Raw genomic sequence first — 21,214 nt, 5'->3', positions numbered from 1 at the left:
AATCCCTACTGGGGAGATTCAAGGAGAAATCTGAGGACCTAGAAAGGCAGTATAGAAATACCTGTATTTATTATTATTATTATTATTATTATTATTATTATTAAAATAAGATATCAGATTGCCAGCTTATTAAATGCTATTAATGTGTTTTATACTGTTTCTTTCTACACTTGAGTGACAAAGAAGAGTTCTGTGTAGGGTTTCCAGGTTAGGGGGACAGAGTGCCTATACCTCTAACCATTGTATCGAAGTGGGAATTTTGGCAGGTGCAGCTTTGCATGGAAGGACTGAAAAAGCTGCACCTGACAAAATCCCCTCTTCTATACAGGGATTAAAGGTATACTCTGCCCCCCTTTTGCATCTGGTACCCCTAATTCTGTTTAATCCAGAGTGACTTCACTTCAGTTCTCACTACAGCATGGAAAACTGACCCCAGAAGTGAAGTGGTCTCTCTGCACCTAGGATGTTCCTCTCCCTGCACAAGTTTTATTCAATGTGCACTCTATTCCCCTTCAACCCCTCTCTGTTCCCAGCCCCAGCAGGTGAGCACCACCACCTGGAAAGCCCAGCCCGGCTCAGGCACTCTCCTTGCCTGGCTAGCAAGGGAGAGGGGGTGAAGATGGGCTGACTGAGCGTCACTACTGCGCATGCGCCCAGTGCCTTCCTCGTGTACGGCTTGTCAGTCAGCTGCAAGGCTTGATTTATGGTTCTCTGCGCTTCCGGGAGGGATGAGCCCCGCCTTCCGACGCCCGAATGGCGGCGAGTGACCCGGAAACAGCCGAGAGACAAGTGAGTAGAACTGGGGTTGTCTGAGGCAACCAAGGGAGCTGGCGGGCGGGGTTCCAGGTGTCTGCGCGAGTCGGGGCGGATCCAGTGTTTGCGGGGGGGACAATAGCACTACCACCTCCAGAGCCCAGGTCTATTGGCTGGGAAGACCTGGGCTCCCACCTGACTGCTGGCTGGGAAGACCTGGGCTCCCACCTGACTTGCAGCTCAAATCTACTTGCTGGGAAGACCCGGGCTCCCACCTGACTGGTGTACCGTCTTTCCTTTGTAGGGTGAGGTTTGTTTCACTCCACTCAGCAAAAGACACCTAGGTATGGTGCACCTTGTTGGATCCTGCTCTCTGCGTGCAACTTTGGACCTTGTTCTCTTTCTGAGTACTTGGAAATCTGTAATTCCAAGCAACTGCTTTGCTGTGGTGCCACCATCTGTTTGCATTGCTATAACTGAAGCCTAACAACCATGCCTTTGTGCCCCATTAGCCACTGAAGATCTTTGAGTCCTGTTTGTTTACAACAAAGCACTGCTTTTAACATGGATGTTGAAGGCATTTGTATTGCCCCTGGAATTCTAAAGAGAAGGCAATTACTTAGTTTGCTGAATAGGTAGAGGGATCTACACCTGTGCAGAAGCACCACAGCTGTAGTTGATCCTAGCACTGTTCTGCCAAATCCCAATCCACTGGGCCTCCTGCCTTCTTAAGGCTGATTAGTTTCCCTTGTGAAACTCACCAGTGCAGCAAGCAAAAGTCAGAACCCAGTCCACAGATTCCAAGTAAACCAGTCCAATCAATGAGAGTTGCCAAATCAGAGTCCAGAGCCAATAAGCTGAGTTACAGTCTGAGGTCAGGTTCCAGGTAGCCAGTCAAATCAGTCAGAGTATCCAAGTCAAAATCCAAAGTCAAGTCACAGTCAGATTCCAAATTCAATAAGCTAAATCAGTCTCCTTCTACAACCCACACCCCCTAGTTCCTCCAGGTGCTGCTTATATGCTCCCAGGTTCACTTTAGCCTCTAGTGGCTGCAGCTGTGCAGCACACCTCCAGCTACCACATGGGCTTTAACCCTGCATTTACTTAGAGCAGGGATGCTCAAACTTTCAACTTTAAGGATGCTGGATCTTTAACAAGTGTATAGAAGAGAGAATTTCAGCAGTGCAGCTTGTCATCCCACAGATGTCAAGCTGCATCTGCTGAAATTCTCTCTTCTATACACTTGTTAAAGGTCCAGCATCCTTAAAGTTGAAAGTTTGAGCACCCCTGACTTAGAGCAAGGGGCACTGTGGACACGACATTATACCTCCTCGCCAGATCTTCTGCTATTCCACTACATGCACCTATACAGGGGTTCAATTTTTGTTAGCGTGTTGGCTTCAGAGCGTGATACCATAGTCTTTCGAGAGTGAAGGTTGCCAACAACAGTTGGCTCTGGGAACTACATGCGCCATGTTATGCTGCTAGGGCAGAGACTTTTAGGATGGGGAGGGGAAGCATAAGAGTGCAATAGTAAGCACAGTGAGATGGTGTTAAGTTGTACTGTGTTTGGGATCCTGGAGTAGAGCTGTTGTTTTATATAACTCTTACATTGTACAAAACGAGTTTGCAGCAGTGCATTGAATGCAGAAGGAACACAGTACTTTTGTATAAGGGGCATTGATATATATGATTCATGTTTTGGTGTGTGAAGTTATCACTTACCATATGAATGGTAGTAAGAGATGCAGGGCAGAATAATTGAATAAAATCTTGTTTCTATCAGAAAGAAGAAATAGAAGCCCTGTCTGCTATATATGGTGATGAATGGTGCACTGTTGATGAAGTCGAGAACATATTCTGCATTAAGATTAGTGATTGTTTGGAACAACCCAAATGGATGCTCTGTCTGCAGGTAGGCTTATTTTTAGTTTAGTTTAGAATTTGCCGTTGAATCATCTTGGCTGGTCCTATTTTCTCAGATCAAATCAGGCCTTTGACAGCATTTTATGTTACTGCAAAATTAGCTTGGTAAGCCCAAAGGGATTTTAATCTTGTTTTCTAACCACGTATCCTTGAGAAAAACAACACTGAGCAGGGCCCCCCCAGCCCCCAAAAATCTGCTGCATGGCAAGCACTTCTAAAGTTGAAGTTCAAAATCAATTTGTGATATGGCATGATGTTCAGCTATTCAAGGAATAAAGTTGACAACGCATTGGACTGGAGGAAGCCTTTGACTTTTGAATCCTCCCCTAGAGTGTTAAACAAAAGATTTAAGACTATCATTCCTAGTCTGTTTTTCCCTCTTCTTCCTGATTTGACATAAATACGTAGATTTTGCATTGGAGAACTGGCTGAAGTGGAAGGATTGCTTTACATTCTATGTTCACTGTAAACTTTATGACAAAATAAACTATCCCAGTGGTTCTCACACATTTAGCACCCAGACAGAATGAGAATCTGTCAGGACCCACCAGAAGTGATGTCATGACTGGAAGTGACATCATCAAGCAGGAAAATTTTTAACTATCCTAGGCTGCAATCCCACCCACACTTACCCAGGAGTAAGTTCCTTTACTATCGTTGTTAAAAGAATATACATAGTAGTTCGTTAAAAGTATAGGTCTATAACATTTCCCCAAATGCAGTAACAAATCATGGTAGCATCAAGTCTAATATATTAAAAATAAAATATTGAAATTAATTGGGACCCACCTGAAACTGTCTTGCAACCCACCTAGTGGGTCCCAAGTCACAGTTTGAGAAACACTGAACTATCCTATAAGGGTGTTTGCCTGTAAAATCAAGCCACAATTACAGTTCAGGGGAAGCTTATCACAAAATCCCCAATTTTGGAGAAAAAAATTCCTCTTAACTAAATTGAACTGTACAACTTGTGTTGTACAGAAAAATGCAGAATGTAGTATATTTAGCTTTTTGTTGCACATGCATCCCTCTTTTTTTTTGTTTGCCTTTCCTCAGAACTTCTTTGGTTAATATTGTTTAACACATAATACATTGTTCAATGAAGCAATGATCTATAGAATCCCTCATTATTAACCTCCTGGTGAGGTGTGAAGGCATTTTTATTTTGAAAAGTCTTTGGTACCCTGCAGGGTCTTAGGGTTTGATAGCTGCAGACTGGCGTGTGCTTTTTAATAATTTATTTATTTGTTTTATGATTGATGGTTTTTTTTAAGCTGCTACTTGCCACTGGCTGGTTTTTAGTGTACGTTTTATAGTTTGTCTTTTATTTTTTAATGTATTTTAATTGGTTGTTAGCCATCTTTGACGCCCTTCAGGGAGAAAAGCGGGGTAAAAAACCGAGTAAATAAATCTATAGAAACCACAGATGCTACTTTGTCTGGTAGTCAAAGTTAACATAATCAAAATTTTTCAGGTGATCCTCCCTCCTGAATATCCAACCTCAGCACCACCTGTTTATCAATTGAAGTAAGTGATGCATCTCTTTCAGAATATTATTCTCATATTTTTGTTTTTTGAATACTCATCTCCTAATACAGTAATACCTCCTGTAACGTTGTTTCCTTTAGTGCTGATTCCTTATAGCGCTGTTTGTTCTAGGGTGCTTGACTGCTGTTCTAACCAATGGAAGCAGTGCATCTTGAGCAAGTCTGCTTCCATTTCCTGTCTTTTGGTTTAATGATGTGTTATCTAGCACTGTTTTGTACTTGACTTCAGAAAGGGTCCCTTGCATTATGAAAGGTATTACCATACCGCTATTTTCAAAACGTAATCACTAGTGAGCTATAATTTAAATAATAGAAGGTCACCTTAATTCCACATGTAGCTGCATCCCATCCATAGAGGTTGAAAGTACACAAATCATACTATGTGCAGCACACATATGTGGCAGAGACATTGTAAGAGTGATGGGGTGTGTAGGCTTGGAAACCCAGATTATGATTTTCTAGATGTTTTGGCTCAGCCATAACTGAAGCTATGATTTCATTATGCAGTATTTGCATATGGACAAAAGTGTGTCATGGGTTTCTTAAAAGGAGTACTTTTATCAGTAACAGTTTTTCTTCTTCTTTTTCTGGGAATAATATTTCAAGCAAAAAGAAACAATTGTCACAAGGACCTTGTGATTATCACAGAGACTGGAAAATCAATGCAGAACTGTCCTCTGCTTTAAACAGGAAGAATGGATTGCTCCTATGTTTGATTCCTTATTTTTGAAAATAAAGATTCTGTCCTGGCAGGTAGAAAGATAGGGGGGTGGTAAAATTGCTGTGCAGTCCTGCTTTGTGAGAGCATCTAAAACTATAAACATATCTCACTGCTTTCAGTATTTTACAATATTGGAACATAACTGTAGAAGTGCTATAAATAAAAAGTGTATTCATCTTTACTTTAGTGCTCCTTGGCTTCGAGGTCAGGACTATGTAAATCTTGCAAACCATCTAGAAGAAATCTATGCGTAAGTGGTACATTTTGAAAAACTGTGCACCTGAGTGTCTATTTTATTTTCTGTGCTTGTAATCCTGCGCTGTTTGCACTTTACTCATCACTCTTGTAAAGTAGATTAGAACTGCCTATTTTACAGAGGGTTGAGGCTGCCATTTGACATCTGAGATATAGTTGATTCCTCACACAAGGTCAGTGCTTTCTACATATTGGCCGAATGCAGACATCATGATCTTGGTGCAATAAACAGTGGTTTGTTGGTAAGGTTTAGAAGCAAGCCTGTGTGCTCTTCTCTTCTCTTCCTCCTCCTTGCATGCCTGGCTCAAAGGAAGGAGTTCTGGTTTCTTAAACCACAATTTTGTCCGAATTGTGATTTGATATTACGGATTGTATGAAGTCCTTAAACCAAAGTGCTCTGATTCAGATGCAACATGGAACTGTGATTTGAGATACCAGGATTACTTCCAGGATTATGCTGGGTGTGAGATGCGAAGGAACATGTGGGGTTATTGCTCAATCCTAGTCCAAGACACTGGTTTGTTAGAGCATGACTGTGATATCTGCATTTGTCTATATTTACAGAAAGAACCTCTTAATGCATGTTACAAGCTAGACTAGTGTAAATATAACATCATTACTTAAAATAGCTAGGTCAAAGTGAATTTTATTACATAACTTGTTTTCTAAAATCCAGTAGATTTTATAATTCTTAGGATTGGGGTAGGTTATAATGTAAATGTAAGTTTACATTACATGTAAATGTAAAGTTGAGATGAGGTTTGAGAAATAGTAATAAGTAATTTTATTACTTAATTACTTATTTATATAAGTAATTAAGTACTTATTAGTTATATAGTAATTAAGTAATTACTTATTACTTATATAAGTAATTACTTATTAAGTAATTAAGTACTTATTACTTAAATAAGTAATAAGTAATAAGGGAGTAATAAGGTAGGCTTTGTGAATTCTATTTTGCTTTATTTTTAAAAAGTGTACTTTGCTATCAGTTACATCTTTTTAAAATTATTGGCAATCCATCCTACATGGAAGCAGCATACTGTTGGCAATCAGCATTGTGGCACACCTAAACATGTATGGTGACAGAGAAGGTCCTATACTGAAACAAATTCAGTGACTTTAACTGAGAGTTGTCTTATTGAAATTTTCCATGTTACCTTGCAAAAATATTAGGTGGGAAATATAGCAAACGTATCTCTTTTATATATAGCAAACGTATGTTTTTATGAATTTTAAGATGTAGGTTACCTATATCTTCTAAAATGCTATGCTGGATACCAGCCTTGAGGGGTTGATTCCAGTTGATCTGATGAACAAAAGATTGCTATTCAGTGGTATTGCTCTGATACACATTAATATAGTATACATCAATTTTCAAAATTGTGCAGTATATATTTGTTCGAATGACCACAAAATAATGTATTCTAAATTTAGACAGTATGACGGAGAGATCCGGAGTCCTATCGACAACATGAGACTTCTGTTGTTGGCCTACAATTGAAAGGAGTCCTCTGAGCACATAGAATGTCATCCCCTCCTATAGCAGACAGTGGGAGGATTGTGCTTGCATGTGGTTTTGTATTAAAAGCAAACATGTGACTTCTGACTGTTTGAACCTCTTTCAGAATACTATAACTTCAGTTCTGAAGTCTTCAGGACTGGGAAGCATATTGGAAAGTGCCTTGAAGTTCTTCAACTAAATTTTTCATTTCACTGAGTGTTTTGAGCTCCTGGCGTCATGTCTCTACTATTGTAGTGTACTGTCATGTCATTTATGTTCTTAAAATTCAGAATTCTGTCTTGAAATGTTCTAATGCATCAATTCCAGCAGATGGCAGTAACGTGGAGAGCATATAGTATAGTAAATCTTGGCTCTTTGCTGGATGTTGAAATCTGTAGATCTTACAGAGAGGAAGATGGTCTCTTTTGTAGTTTTAAGAAAAACTAGTTTTACTAGTTCACTGATCTGAACAGTGGCCAGGATCCAAAGAGCTACTCAAACCCTTAACAGCACAATCCTAACTTGTACTGGAAACAGGCAGGCCAGTGGGCCTGCTCTGTACCCAGTGCAAGTTTGGGGCAAAAACCAGCATCGAGGCAAGGGAAATCACTTCCCCTTACTCTGTGTAAGAGTAGTGCTGCAGTGGCACCAATGGGTCTGCTCGGATCTGAGCCACCTCAGGAGTTGACACAGAGCAGAGCAGGCAGAGGCTGCTCTGTGCCACCCGGGAACAGAAGTCAGGATCCGGTATAACTGCTGGGTCCTGGCCCCACCTCCTGCTCTCTGCCCACTCACCCCTGAGAATGCCCACTGCCCACCCTCCCCCGTCCCAGAATGCCTCCCCCTCCCACACCCCCGACCCCTCCACTGGATGAGCTTGGCCAGTGCAACTCACTCTAGGGCCCATGGTGGTGCAGGGAGGCCGGCACACCTGTGCACCAGCCTCACTCCCTTCTGAGTGATGCAAAAGTACTTTACAGCACTTCTGTGACACTCTTGCGCCAGCCCAACTCCCCCTTAGGATTGTGCCCTTCATTGCTTACTTTTTCTCCCTTCTGTAGCAGCTCTATGCCATGTCCCAAACAGCTTTTGGAAGCACCCCCTCCCATCAATGTTCAGAGTGCTTGGCATTATACTTGGCATGTACACAGTACCTATACTTAGGCACTTATTTGACATGTGGCAAGAGCACATAACTCAGATTGTTACCTGCTCTGCTCCTGGCTTTAGTTTGTACGACAGGGAGGGATTGCCCTCTGCCCCAGTGCCAAGGCCAAAATGGCCAGAACCCTAAAGTTGAGGCAGTCTGTTTCTTCATTCTAGTCTGGAGGTGTTGTGTGTTTGTAAACCTCCTTGACAACTGAGATGTTAGGAAAGTGGAATATAAATCTTTTTTGATGAATAAGCAGATTGATCTACTGTCAGGAAAATGGAACTATAACCTAAATCCAAACAGAATAGTCTTAAATTCCATTGAAATCAATGGGGCTTTGGGTCTTAACTTTGCACTTCAATCCACTTCAGTCTCTGTGTTCCCTGCCGGTTTCTTCTCAACCAGTTATTGGAATTCTTTTACATAATACAGCCAAATGAACTGAAAATAATCCTGTGTTTGTGAAACAGGCCTTACGAGTGAAAAGGATTGTAGTATATTTCTGAGGATCAGCAATTTGATCTGGCTTCACTGTAAAGAAAGTAATGTTCCATGAAGCTAAGAACTGACCTCTTTCTTTGTACTTTCTTTTTTTAAAAAAAGGAAAATTTGAAATCCAAGCATGCAGTATAAAAGCTCCTATCATGTGGCATCCTTTCAGTTGATCCAATTCAGAAAAAGCCTACATTATTTATTTTGAAACATTTCTATATCACCTTTCACCTTGGAGAAGAAGGTATTCAAGGCAGCCTCCATTTTAAGAATAACACAATAAAAGCAAAAGAACAATAAAATTGCTACAGCAGACCCCCCTCCCCCCCCGTCCACACAGAGACAACCAAAGCTACATGAGAATACCCAGAATAGAACACTAGATCTGCAGATTGCTTGAATACCACCATGAGGGTCAATCTGAATCTCGCCCATCTTGATCTGACTCTGAATTTTCTCAGAAATGCAGTTGTCTTGATGAAGTAGTTGCCTCAGCAAAGTTATTGTGGGGAGGGGGCACAGCAATAGTAACTTCTGATATAGGGCCTTCCATCTTGTGGTCATGCAAATTATTATTATTATTATTATTTATTAACAGTATTTATATACCGCTTTTCAACAAAAAGTTCAAAAAACAGATCTGAAATCCAGACATCTTCGTTTCCCATGCAGTCCAGATAAGGAATACTCAACATGTTTTTTAAATTAGATTGAGAGTTACATGATACATTTTGTATGATTTTCAGACAGAATCTTGGTGAAAGTATCCTTTATCTGTGGGTGGAGAAGATACGGGATATCTTGGTAGAAAAATCACTGTCATCGGATCCAGGTAATGTGCCAAACATCATATGATTACTCTTGTTTATACACCATTGTGGTAGATTGGGAGGGAATGCTACAACATTTGAGAGGTAAAGCTGGAAGGAAAGGGAAGGCTATGTTGTTTTCAATCAGCCTATGCTGTGTAAGCCTGGCTGTAGTTGTGTGATAGGATTGCATGAAGATCTACCTCATTGAGTCATGTGATTGCATTGTGGAACAGCGTGAGTGAGGCTGTTGGCAGGCCAAGGTGCTTTGACTTGTTTGGGAAAAGCGATCCACCGCTTTATTCCTTCAGATGGTTCTTCCCTTTATGTGGGGACAGTGGAAATATTTTTCAAGCATTTCTAAGGTCCAGAAAATAAATTCAAATATATTACTCATTTCTTTCAATGAGATTTACAGTGCAGTCCTGTACATGTTTGCTCAGAAGTAAGTCCCACTCTATTCAATGAAGCTTATTCCCAGATAAGTGTGCATAAAATTTTAGTTTATAGCTTATTTGCGAGCAGACATACATCAGAGCAAACTGCAAGTTTCTTAGTATCTTTCCTAGTGCATTCAGTCCATTTTATAGAAGACTCAACATTTCTCATTTTGGGGGAACAATAACGGAAAGAGGGAGATTATCAGCAAACCAGAAACAATAGCGTATTAAGCAAGCCCGTTATATAAATTAAATAGCGTATTTAATAGGCTTCCTTAATGGCAGAATACACAGCATTTCAAACTAGAAAAACACAGATAACTGTAGCATAACCTTTTTGAATTGCATAGTTGCTTTACCATGCACTGATTAATTTTTTTTTACTCTGGGCATGCTTTCAGAGAATTAGCAAGTGTCTCAATGATACAGCAACATGATTAGAATGTACTGCTGTATAATCGGCTATTTCAGTTTTTCTACACAAATTGCAATTTATCATTCTGACATGACAAATGAATAGAGACACTTCAGTGTGGTTGTTCATATTTGGCTTCTTCTTGAAAGACACTGTATTTAATGAGGCTTGAAAACTCATAATGTTCAGAGCAAGAATAGCTTAGATTGGAGATTGCACTTAAGTATGGTCTGTTGAGTTAGACTTTTTGGAGCCATTGGTGTGAATTAGAAAACTATACAGTATGTGGCCAGTGCAGCTTTCCAGTACCCATCTGAAACATTATTTGTACCTGGCCAAGTGCCTGCTTATTGGAACTATCCATGGCTGCATTTAGTAGTTCACCCTGCCCTCTTGTGGTGTAACTCTATCAAATTGCATGGCATGACATAGGATCAGCTTGCAGCTAAAAACATGTGGAGCTTACTTTGAGATGAAGTAGTAATGCATCAGTAAAAGAGCGTTATAGTAGCACATAAAAAGAACCAGATGTGTTTCCTTACCCCGTCTTTGATCATTCATACTCTGCCAATCACCTGAGCACCACTTTATGTTCTAGGAAGTTATTCATGCATGGGTTTTCTTTTGTTTTTGACCTTTTTAAAGGGTTTTGAAGATGCAGGTTTTGCAGAGAAAAACCAAGAACTTACTAATGTATATCCCATGTATTTCTGAGTGCCCTAAGGCTACTAGGAGAATTGGCAAGATTGAAACAACAAAGCAATAACAATAAAGACAGTAAAATCAGTAGAAACGGGAAGGCAATTAAAACAATCATCCTTTTGAATGGGGATACAATATATAAGATATAATCAAAGGCAATCAGAGGTCATTGAAATCTGGAATTTGACCTTCTCACTTTTGTAACCAAATCTGTACTGAAATTCACACACCTGACAAATGCTACTCAGTTGTTGTTTGCACATCTTTATTCATGGATTATATTTATGGGCAGATTTATGATCCTGGGACTAATTTTTGCAATTTTGTGTTTCACAGATAAATTGGAGGATTGGATAAATAGTCTCTCTTTACAGTTCCAACATATTTAAGTTGTAGCAACTGTGTGATAGTTAACAGTACAATTCAATACCCATGCTAAATAAGCTCCTTAAGTGTGGAATTAAGAAAAATTTGCATTCAGTTGGGACCTCTTTGGTAAACACTGGTTTGAATCCAAAGTACCTCTTCCTCTGACTGGCATGTTTATTACATGCAGGATGTTTTTTGCATGGAGTAGTTTTCAAAAGCACTTGGAGGCCAGACTCCTTCTGTAAAAGAACTATCTGGGTTCAAATCCATTGTACACTTTTTTCGTAGGTGTCATTCAGAAAAAGGAATAATTATTAGCAAAGCCACATCCAATGTATTTTAGAATATTTTGGACTCAAGATTCTCACTTATACCATGTATATGTGCAGCTCTCACATACAATTACAGCAATCCATAAATTGGTTGCTTGCTTTCTCCTTCACTAAAGTGGTTTCCCTGTGGGAAAAAATTAATGCACAAAATGGGCCTTGCTAAAATGTTACATTTTTCTTTTTGTTTTCACTTTTTAAAAAGGATGCAAAACTTTTGCGTACGTGTATTTGAAGAAGAAACAGGATGGTAAACATAAAACACAGAGCCTATTAAAACTAGAATTTTACACCAACAGAACCAGACAGTCAAAAAATTACAGAAGAAACAGACGTGGAATATGAAGAGGATTTTACATTTGCGTATCAACCACTCCAGGAATGCAAAATAGCAACAGTGAACTTTGATGTAACTGAAAGCCAAGAAGGTAGAGTAGGCCAATACTACTGTTTTTATCATTCTTAATGTCTTACTTTTTGTCTTTTAGGCCAGGGTTTTACTGAAATTCTGAAGCACATCTAATGAAGCAAATACATTGTTGGGAACCTGCTTTCCCCCCTTATAATCTATATATAGAGACTATAGAAGGTACTGGTGGAGTGCTATGCAGAACATAGAAGTTACAATCTCTGCCTGAAGGGCATGCAGTCTATACAGGGGCTGAGCCATGTGTTATTTCATAGTTTGGCTCTGAGTTTATTTTTAAAACTTGAAACAATGTTGTGTGGGGAGGGGAGTGGAATTGGGATCATGGCACAGGATTAGGGGGAATTCCCTTTCCCCATCACACTGCACTCCCCAGGGAAGCCTCTTCCCCTTTGTCTCAGGATTTTTCTCCTGGCCTGTATACATGATGCCAAACCATGGTTTAATGCTACACCTGCACTAACTTGTAGTCGATCATAGAGAGAAGGAAAACTGATTTTATACAGCATAAGAAGAAATCACTGTAAGGGTTTAAAGAGGGGGGTGGCATCCATGATCATACTTATGAGAGGGAAGTGGAGATCAGGTCAGGTGAGTGATTCTGACCCAGTGTACACATTATGCAGTGTGGTGGTAGAAATTGTAGACTCTTCCCCTTCAGATTGCAGCTGAGAACTCTTATTTTTTAAAACTGCAAAAAAAAAATGCTGCATGTAATAAACCTGCCAGTTAGGGAGAGGTATGTGCCAAACCTTTCCTCCAACTTACTCATTTACTACATGTAGTAAGGGGTTTTTTTTTGTTTTTTGTTTTTTTTTGCATGGCAGCACATTTTGAAATCTGACCCAAAAATGCAGTCTGAAGTGGAACAATCCAGAATTCTACCATCAAGGCTTTCCACTCTTCACAATGCTTAGACTTGGTCTTTGAATCAAGTGATGGTACAAGAGTAAGTGCATCCATGTTCAAAACCTTTTTTGAATTTTTACATTTTAAATGTGCAGATGAAGAATTACCTCCAATTTATCATGGAAATCCAATTACAGACCGAAGAAGTACTTTCCAGGCACACTTAGCTCCTGTAGTGAGCACCAAACAGGTTAGTTTTAGCTAACTGTTTATTCTTTTATCCACTTCTGCTTTTGCTCCTAAGAGAGACAGATACATGCATACCGATGAACCTGTTATCCAGTCAGGGTGCTTTTATTGGTGAAAAGAAGATTAACCTGAGAAGTGAATGAGGAGGGAAACTTGGATTTTGGATAGCTTTAAAAGAAACTTCTGGATAAGTGTATGGTAAATCTTTAGTGGGCTAGAATTGAAAAGCACATACAGTATGTTCATTTTCTCTAACTCAGGGCTAAGTTACTTAAGAAGACTTGTAGGGGTTACATATAGTTATGCTAGGTAGGGATGGTCCAAAACACCAATGTCAGGGATCTTTTTAGGGAAGCAGGGAACTGTTCAAAAGGTTCAGGGACTTCTTTTCTTACCATTGAGGCTGAACTGTCAACCACAACTTCCTTGGTTTGAATCTTGCTTCTGCCAGGAATTCACAAGATGGCCTTAGAGAAACCACTCCATCTCATCATTGGCTGTCCCAGCTGAAACATGATAAAACTTACTTACATTACAGTTGATATAAATATTACATCAAAGATAACAAATTTGGTATGCCTTGCACAAAACGTTCTATACCACAGTAAGGTTTAATTGTTACTAACATTTCCTTTTTAAAGAAATTTTTCTCTGTCATCTCCAGTGGTGGCAGTGGTAGCAGAGCATATCTCAGCAATTGCTGGATACCAGCTGGTATTGTTTTTTTTTAACCCATAATGTTGCAGCCTTAGCATCACCCTGGGGCATTATGGGGAATAAAAATGGTAGCTGCTGAAAGTGAAAAATTAAAAAGAAACACCAACCAGTCCTGCTGTACTACCAGCGGTGAATAAAGAAGCCCCAAATATGTGACAACCTTACTGTCACTGAAATTGCTCCCAGTTTTGTCCCTGTACTCCATTGTTGCCTGAAAGTTCACTTTCATCTCAACCTCAGATAAGCCTCTGTCTTCCTTGAGACACTTGCATTGACCTTAGAATGAAAGATCTAGTGCAATGCAAACTCCTACTTTGTTCCTGTCCATTTCTGCATTATAGATTCCCTGTACCAGCTTAACTAGCTATACTGCCTGAAGAGTCTCTGATCCATCACAGGTGTCGAATGCGATGTGCAGCACACAGATTCTTGTGCCCTCATGCCAAATTATGCAACCACAGGCTTGGTGTTTTTTTTTTTTTAAAGAGTTATGTCTTCAGATAAATTTCTAGCTAATTATAAGCGCTATAGTTGTTTACTCCACCATCTTCTAGTGCTTTTTCCCTCCCAATTTTCCTTTTGTGGTTTTCTTTTCTAAAAAGGGAAAATTTATGAAAGTGATTTGGGGTAGATGTTTTCAAAGCAAAATTCTCTTTGGAGATGCTGTGAAGTGTTTCTCGAGGTATCTGTAGAAGTGTTTTTCTCTCCAGCGTAGTAAGAGAATTTGCTGTGAAAGAATGGGAATACCACAAAGATAAATATTGAAGATGTATTTTGATAACTCTAGAGAGATGACTTTTTTTTCTCCTTTTGAATTAAAAGCAATTTGCTTGCCAGGCATGTTTTCTCAAGCTCTCACAGCTTTAATAATGTTTTGCTTAAAGTGGTATTAATTATGCATTGTTTATTAAAACAGATTCTTCATCGCAGTGTTTATCTAGTACACGGAAACACAAGCCGTCTGATAAGAACAGAACAATAGTTATTAGGTTTAAAGAGATACCGGGGGGTGGGGGGGAGGAAGGACTACTAATAAATTCCCACCCAACTCCTCATTGGGTTCTTAGCAGCTACTGTGCAGACAATAGATTAAATGGGTGAGGGAAGTCTTGGAAGAGCCATTGTGATGAACCATTTGGGTCTCACCGATTTCAGTTTCTGGGATGAAAGGCAGTGCCGGATGCTAAACTAGAACATACTGGATAGCTGGCTAGGTTCGCGTTGTGGGAAGGGCTGATTGCCACTGCTGCATGTATTTCACTTTCTTACATACACACAGCCCTTTGTGACTCAGTAGATCAGATAATACTTCTCCCCTGGCACGTGCTCACTATTGGTGAATTAGTTTATTAATGTACTGAGGGTCCCATTTCTCATTTCCCTGCATGGCCACCTAAAGGTATAAAGCTGACGCTGCATTCTTGCCTCTCTGTTGCTGTTCTTCCTAAGCGTGCTAAAACCTTCAGACTGAGAGCCAAGGCTACCTTTCCTCCATCTCCTTCCTTCAACAACAGTTAGCTGTCTTCCACCTTTGCGTTCTTATAATTTATTTCCTTGCCTCAAGCTCTTGTTTATTTTAGTGATTTGTTATGTTTATACCCTGCTTTCGTTCCCAAAGTGGCTTACAATTCTAAATCATACGAAACTAAAATATTATTAGGAATACAGGAGGGCAGGAGGTCTGGTCTAGAGGGTAGAGCCTCCGTTTGCCTGAAGATAACATCCACAGGTCGCCAATTCGAGGCCACCGGCACCGTGCGACCTTGAAGCAGCTGACAAGCTGAGCCGAGTTATTGCATCTGCTCTGAGCGTGGGAGGATGGAGGCCAGAATGTTGCGACCAGATCAGAAAGAAACATCTGAATGTTGTAGTTCTTGAAAGATAGAACGTTCTTTCAATTGTAAAAATCCCTACGGGGATTTAAATAGCCTGCCTATGTAAACCGCCTTGAATAAAGTCTGAGGAGTAATCCGATGACGAAGAAAGGTGGTATATAAATACCTGTATTATTATTATTATTATTATTATTATTACATTTGGGTGGAGGGATGGAGAGCAGCTTCTGGCCCATAGCAGTTGATGATAATAATAATAATAATTTTATTTCTACCCCGCCTTTCTCCCCGAAGGGACTCAAGGCGGCTTACAACATATTAAAAACAATTTAAAAACAAAAACATATTAACACATACTAAAAACAGCAGTCAGAGTAAAAATAGGTAAAAAGAGCATAGAGCAGCAGCAAGTCATAAAAGAATCAGGCCTGTAAAAAAAATATTAAAAGATGTTAAAAGGCCAAGAACTCAGAAGGCCTGTTTAAACAGAAGGGTCTTCAGGCCTTGCCGAAAGGTCTCAAGAGAGGGAGCCATTCTTAAGTCAAGGGGAAGGGAGTTCCATAGCGTTGGTGCCACTACTGAGAAGGCCCTATTTCTTGCAGCCGCCCCACGTACCTCCCTAGGCGGCGGCACTTGTAAAAAGGCCTTCTCTGATGACCTGAGAGGGCGAGCCGGATTGTATGGGAGCAGGCGATCTCTAAGATACCCTGGTCCAGAGCAGTATAGGGCTTTGAAGGTCAATACCAGCATCTTGAATTGGGCCCGGAAACGAATGGGCAGCCAGTGCAGCCGCTGGAGAAGCGGACTGACAGGGTCGAACCGCCTACCTCCAGTAACCACACGGGCCGCCGCATTCTGCACTAGTTGCAGTTTCCGAACCGTCTTCAAGGGCAGCCCCACATAGAGTGCGTTACAGTAATCTAATCTCGATGTCACCGAGGCATGGATCACCTCGGTGGCAGTGGAAAATGATAGAGGCCAGGCTCTTCTCTCCAAAGGGAGGAGACAGAATAACAGCACAATCCTATGCATGTTTATTCCATAAAGTTTCCTCAGAAGCAGTGGTGTTCCTCACCTCTGTACCTCCCAGGGGCACACCTCCAGAGGTACCACCCTTACCTGGAGGTACACTCTGGTAAGTGTAACCAAGCCCCTGCAGCCCCCCAAGTGGCATGATTCTGGGGATCACATCGCTGCCTCCCCCCCTGCCCCCACAAGAACTGAACTGCGGCTTTCAAACTCCCTGGGAGCTTGAAAACCGCGGGTGTATAGGATTGCAGCCTAAGTTGTAGATGGACTCTAACTGGCTGTTGCCAGCCCACAGAAGCAGCCCAGAGTGGGTTTTCCTAACCTGTGATCCTGAACACAATGGTTTAACAATATGCACTGTTAAATTCAATAGTATTCACTGCTCAGCACCCATCCTGAACATTTTTAGATTCAAAGTGTATGATTAGCTTATGATACTGTTAGCAGAGTAGGGGTATATGGTGGTGTAATGTCCATGGCGAGAGAAGGCCCCGCCCCTGGGTGTGCTACCCAGCACGGGGGGGGGGCTCACCCTGTTGATGAAGGGTGGTTGGCAGTGGAAAAAAGGATGGGAGGCAGATACAGCTGTTCTACACAGACCGTTTACTTGCGTCAGCTGCTTTACATTCATGGGGCCTGTTACATCACAGGCTCCCATACCTTATGCAGACTCGTGCCATCGTCATCCAACAGGCTCTTTCCCCGACCCTTCCCACCCCCTTGTGGTTCCAGGTGGAGCTCTCCGACTGGTGTCTCTTGACCGGGGTAGGGGTTCTCGAGAGCTGCAGCACTGTTGTTCGGGGTCAGGCTAGCTGGCCTTAGGAGGACCCCCAGGTACCTCTGTACTTGCCCTTCGATCAGCTGGCCACCATTGGGTATAGTTGGCTGCGAGTCCTTGTCTCTGTAACCCCGGCTCTCCTGGAGTCATTCCCAGGGCCCGGGCAGGTCCAGGGTCTGGGACAGCTCCCTCCCGGCCCCCTCTCTCCAGGGCTGAAGTAAGCACAATCCCTCTGAGGTTCTGGACCTTCCCAATTAGGCCAGGGTAGCTATCCCCTTTGGCCTTCCCTCTGGCCTTACTCCCCTCTGGAGAGGAGCAACCTCTCTCTAGGCTTCCCAGGCCCCTTATGAAGCCAGCCTTGGGCTTGGCCAGCCCCACTCCTTCTGGCCACGTGGCTGCTTGCTGCTCCCAGCTGGCACAAGGCCCTACTCCCAGGTAGGTGTCCTGCCTGGGACCCCAGTCCTGGAAGTACTCAGGCCTTACCCCCAAGGAGGCCCCTACCCCTGAGGAGACCCCTGCTCCTGAGGAAACCCTGGCCACCGGGGCTGGGCCCAGGTGACAAGTGGTCACATTTTATATTGTAGTTCATACTTGTGCTTTATTTAAAAACTCAACTATTTTAGGACCAATCATGAATTATCATGCTTGTTGGTAAAACCTTCAGGTGAGGCAGATGATAATAAGAAAAAAAATGTATTTTTTATCCTAAGGTGAAGAATGTCCTTGCAGAGTTGTATGAAAATAAGAAAATAGCTAGTGCGACACACAACATCTATGCATATAGGTGAGTAGGCAATTTTCAGTGGTGTTTAGTGCAAAGTGGGGAACAAGATTTAAAAAAATAAATGCTATAGCAGGCCCACCACCCTCCAATTTCTCCATAAAGTTCCCCTCCCTTGAAATTGGTTCCTTTCCGGGATTCCATAGGCTCAGTTGAGTAGGACAATCAGTTGTCCAAAGTGTGTCTCTAACCAAGGAGTGCAGTAGACTAAGAGATAGCAAAGACCTGCACTAGCTGTGCATGATGCTTCTTGGTGATTGGTGATTGTCCATGGTAGGTGGCAGAGTACAGACTGGTTTCTCTGCAACTGATCTTGACTCGCTGATTTTTCTGCTGACTTTTATGGGTTGCTATGAGTACTTTGTAAAATAGCACTAGTCCTCTCATCTGTGTTGTGGTGTGAAGAAGGTAATAAGGTATTTGCTCTCTGTACCTTATCCAAGGTTATTCAGAGGTTTTTGAGCATTTGGGTAAAAGCATGGTCCTGTAAATAAGCCAAATCGTTGATTAGATGTCACGATAATGGCAAATGTGCAAGGAGAAGCAATATCTTGGAACTGTTATCTGACACTCTTCTTTGTTTTCAGAATATACTGTGAAGATAAGCAGACTTTCCTACAGGATTGCGAAGATGATGGTGAGACAGCGGCAGGTGGCCGTCTTCTCCATCTCATGCAGGTAAAAGGAAACAGTTGGTCAACAGAATATTTTTCATTGTTTGAATCTATAGAACCCAGTTAAGCTTTATTTAATATAGACTTCCATGGTTAAACTGTCCATGGGTATATTTGAATTTGAAAGTATTATTTGCTACCTAGAACATTCTGACAGATGAGAGATTGATGGAAAGCCAAAATAATATTTTAAAAACTGCCATCATTGGAAGCTACTTCTGATTGCAGTGGGAATATTGTGTTCTTGTGAAAACCCCTTTCATTCACATGAGGCTCCATCACATGAATATTTCTTGTGCAAGTGGAAGGAGCTCCACCATGCTCCGTGGAGTTCTGCTCCATGTGAAGTTAGGATACAACCAATTCTATGTTAAATTCTCTTCAGTGCTTTCATGTTCTGCAATAATCCGCACACTGAATATGGTGAATATGGTGAATATGGTGACAACATTTGGTTTCACTCTTGAATATGGTGACGACATTTGGTTTCCAGAAAATCTCAGAAATAAGTTTTAAAAATTTCTGATCCTTGTGTTTGAGAGAAGTTTGAAAATGCACAGATAGTTGTGCTGATTCAGAGACTGTGTTCCCAAGTGTATAAACTGGTTTCTGCCTGCACGTTAGGTTTATGGGATGTGTAAATATCTGATGCATGGGATAAACAATTGGCAACAATGTCCCTTGCTCCATTCATATCAGACCTTGAAAAGGTTTCTGTTCTATAGCAGTGGTTAGCACTGTGAGAACATGCATATAGAAGTATACATGCATTATTCTGGCATGCCTGAAATTCCCTAAATGAAGGGTGGAGTCTTCAGGGATTGGTGCACAAATGTAATGTGCAGTGTTTTTTCTAGCAATCACTTCCTACGAGTGGTTGGATTGATTCGATTGTGAGAAGTGCTTACAAGATTGTGTAGAAGAGGAAGTCCAGGCAGACACAGCTTGAGCTCCTTTTCCATATGTTATGAGCATGTGTATGTGTTTATGCAGATCTTGAATGTCCACAACGTTTTGGTGGTGGTGTCCCGCTGGTATGGAGGTATCCTGCTAGGACCAGATCGCTTCAAACATATCAACAATTGTGCTCGAAATATACTAGTTGAGCAGAACTACACAAATTCCCCAGTAAGTTTAGCCTAATTATGCTACCAATAGTTGTATACACTGTGGAAATGGAACGTGTGTGCTCCATGATACAGCATCAAGCCAATATTCTCATTCTTTGTTTCAAAACACTGGTGAATGGGGGATCTTAATCCCAAAACTATTCTTATTTTGTTGATCAGAAACAACATGAGTATGTCAATAGTTAGATAATTTGACATCATTGAAATGTCTGATTTTCATTCTGCTGATATGGTACTGCCAATATCTTGTGTGGGAGATTTCCTTGCGTGGGAGGAAACTGGAGACCAGAATGTGATACCAGATCAGAAAGATCCATCTGAAATGTTGCGCTTCTTGAAAGATAGAACCTTTCTTCAATTGTAAAAATCCCTATGGGGATTTAGAACAGCCTGCCTATGTAAACCGCCTTGAATTAAAGTCTGAGGAGAAATCTGATGTCCAAGAAAGGTGGTTGTTGTTGTTGTTGTTGTTGTTGTTATCTTTCTTAGCTGTCTTCCTGGGTCCAGTCAGACTTGCTGGTGCAGGATCATGAAGACAAATTTGGCAGTGGAGGTTTACCTCCAGGCAAGGGAGCAAATCTTCTCTTACCTGGAAGAGACCTCCAGGACTGCCTCCCCCCCCACCCCATAGGATGCAACAAGCACTTTGGTGGTGCAGTTGCATTGGGGGGAGGGGAGGATTTGGTAGGATTGGACTAGAAGTCATGTTCATTTGATATTTTTTCTATTTTTTTTATCCCACCTCTCCAGGAAAATCTATCAAAACCGACAGGGAAGAATAAAAGGATAAGGAAAGACAAGAAGAGGATAGAACACTAATACATTGTGTACCCATGTTTTATCTTCCATCTGATTCTGTGCAATTAAAACAGTTGCTGAAAAGAGCTTTTGAAATGTTTTGTGTCAAAGTCAAGAAAATACTTTGCATCAATAAGAAAATACTTTATGTTAGGAAAATTCAACAGCATGCCCAGGAAACCTTTTCATTTTAAGTACTTCGGCTGCTTAGGAATTGAGTTCTTAAACAAATGAGGTTCCCTGTATAATCAGTTATTTTAATTTGTTGAGAATAATTAAACTAAAGTGAGTTATAGACTCACAATCCTCTTTTCATCCTCTGGAGGAAAGATTTTGATGATGTATTACAGTACTGTCCATTGCACTGTGCAAGAATCTTTAATGCCTTTTAATAGGCAGTTGACACTTCTGCTGTCAAAATTCAGTTTTGTCCTGAGATTTCATTTTCAAGTTTTCTTATTGGCAGGGTCAATTCGCTATTGTCAGGTGAGGAAAAAAAGATACTGGCCTTAACCTATAACTCTGTCATTGA

The 21,214-nt window shown here is 41.2% G+C and overlaps 1 protein-coding gene across 2 annotated transcripts; it reads left to right on the top strand.

Moving 5' to 3' along the window:
• The first annotated feature begins 706 nt into the window (after window positions 1-706).
• On the top strand, window positions 707-20,766 carry IMPACT (impact RWD domain protein). Of its 2 annotated transcripts, none has more exons than XM_066626206.1 (11): window positions 707-789; window positions 2,540-2,668; window positions 4,154-4,206; window positions 5,135-5,197; window positions 9,098-9,183; window positions 11,715-11,843; window positions 12,847-12,941; window positions 18,010-18,083; window positions 18,668-18,758; window positions 19,748-19,882; window positions 20,635-20,766. In XM_066626206.1, exons 1-11 carry the CDS (start codon window positions 754-756, stop codon window positions 20,701-20,703), a joined length of 960 nt encoding a protein of 319 aa, XP_066482303.1. In that variant the 5' UTR covers window positions 707-753; the 3' UTR covers window positions 20,704-20,766. The 2 variants fall into 2 exon arrangements, with proteins under 2 accessions (XP_066482303.1, XP_066482304.1); XM_066626207.1 differs by lacking the exon at window positions 707-789 and adding an exon at window positions 968-1,097.
• The last annotated feature ends 448 nt before the right edge of the window (window positions 20,767-21,214 follow it).

Source organism: Tiliqua scincoides, chromosome 4 (assembly GCF_035046505.1).
Source record: "Tiliqua scincoides isolate rTilSci1 chromosome 4, rTilSci1.hap2, whole genome shotgun sequence".
Classification (NCBI taxonomy): domain Eukaryota; kingdom Metazoa; phylum Chordata; class Lepidosauria; order Squamata; family Scincidae; genus Tiliqua; species Tiliqua scincoides.
This window is presented reverse-complemented; position numbering and strand designations above follow the sequence as displayed.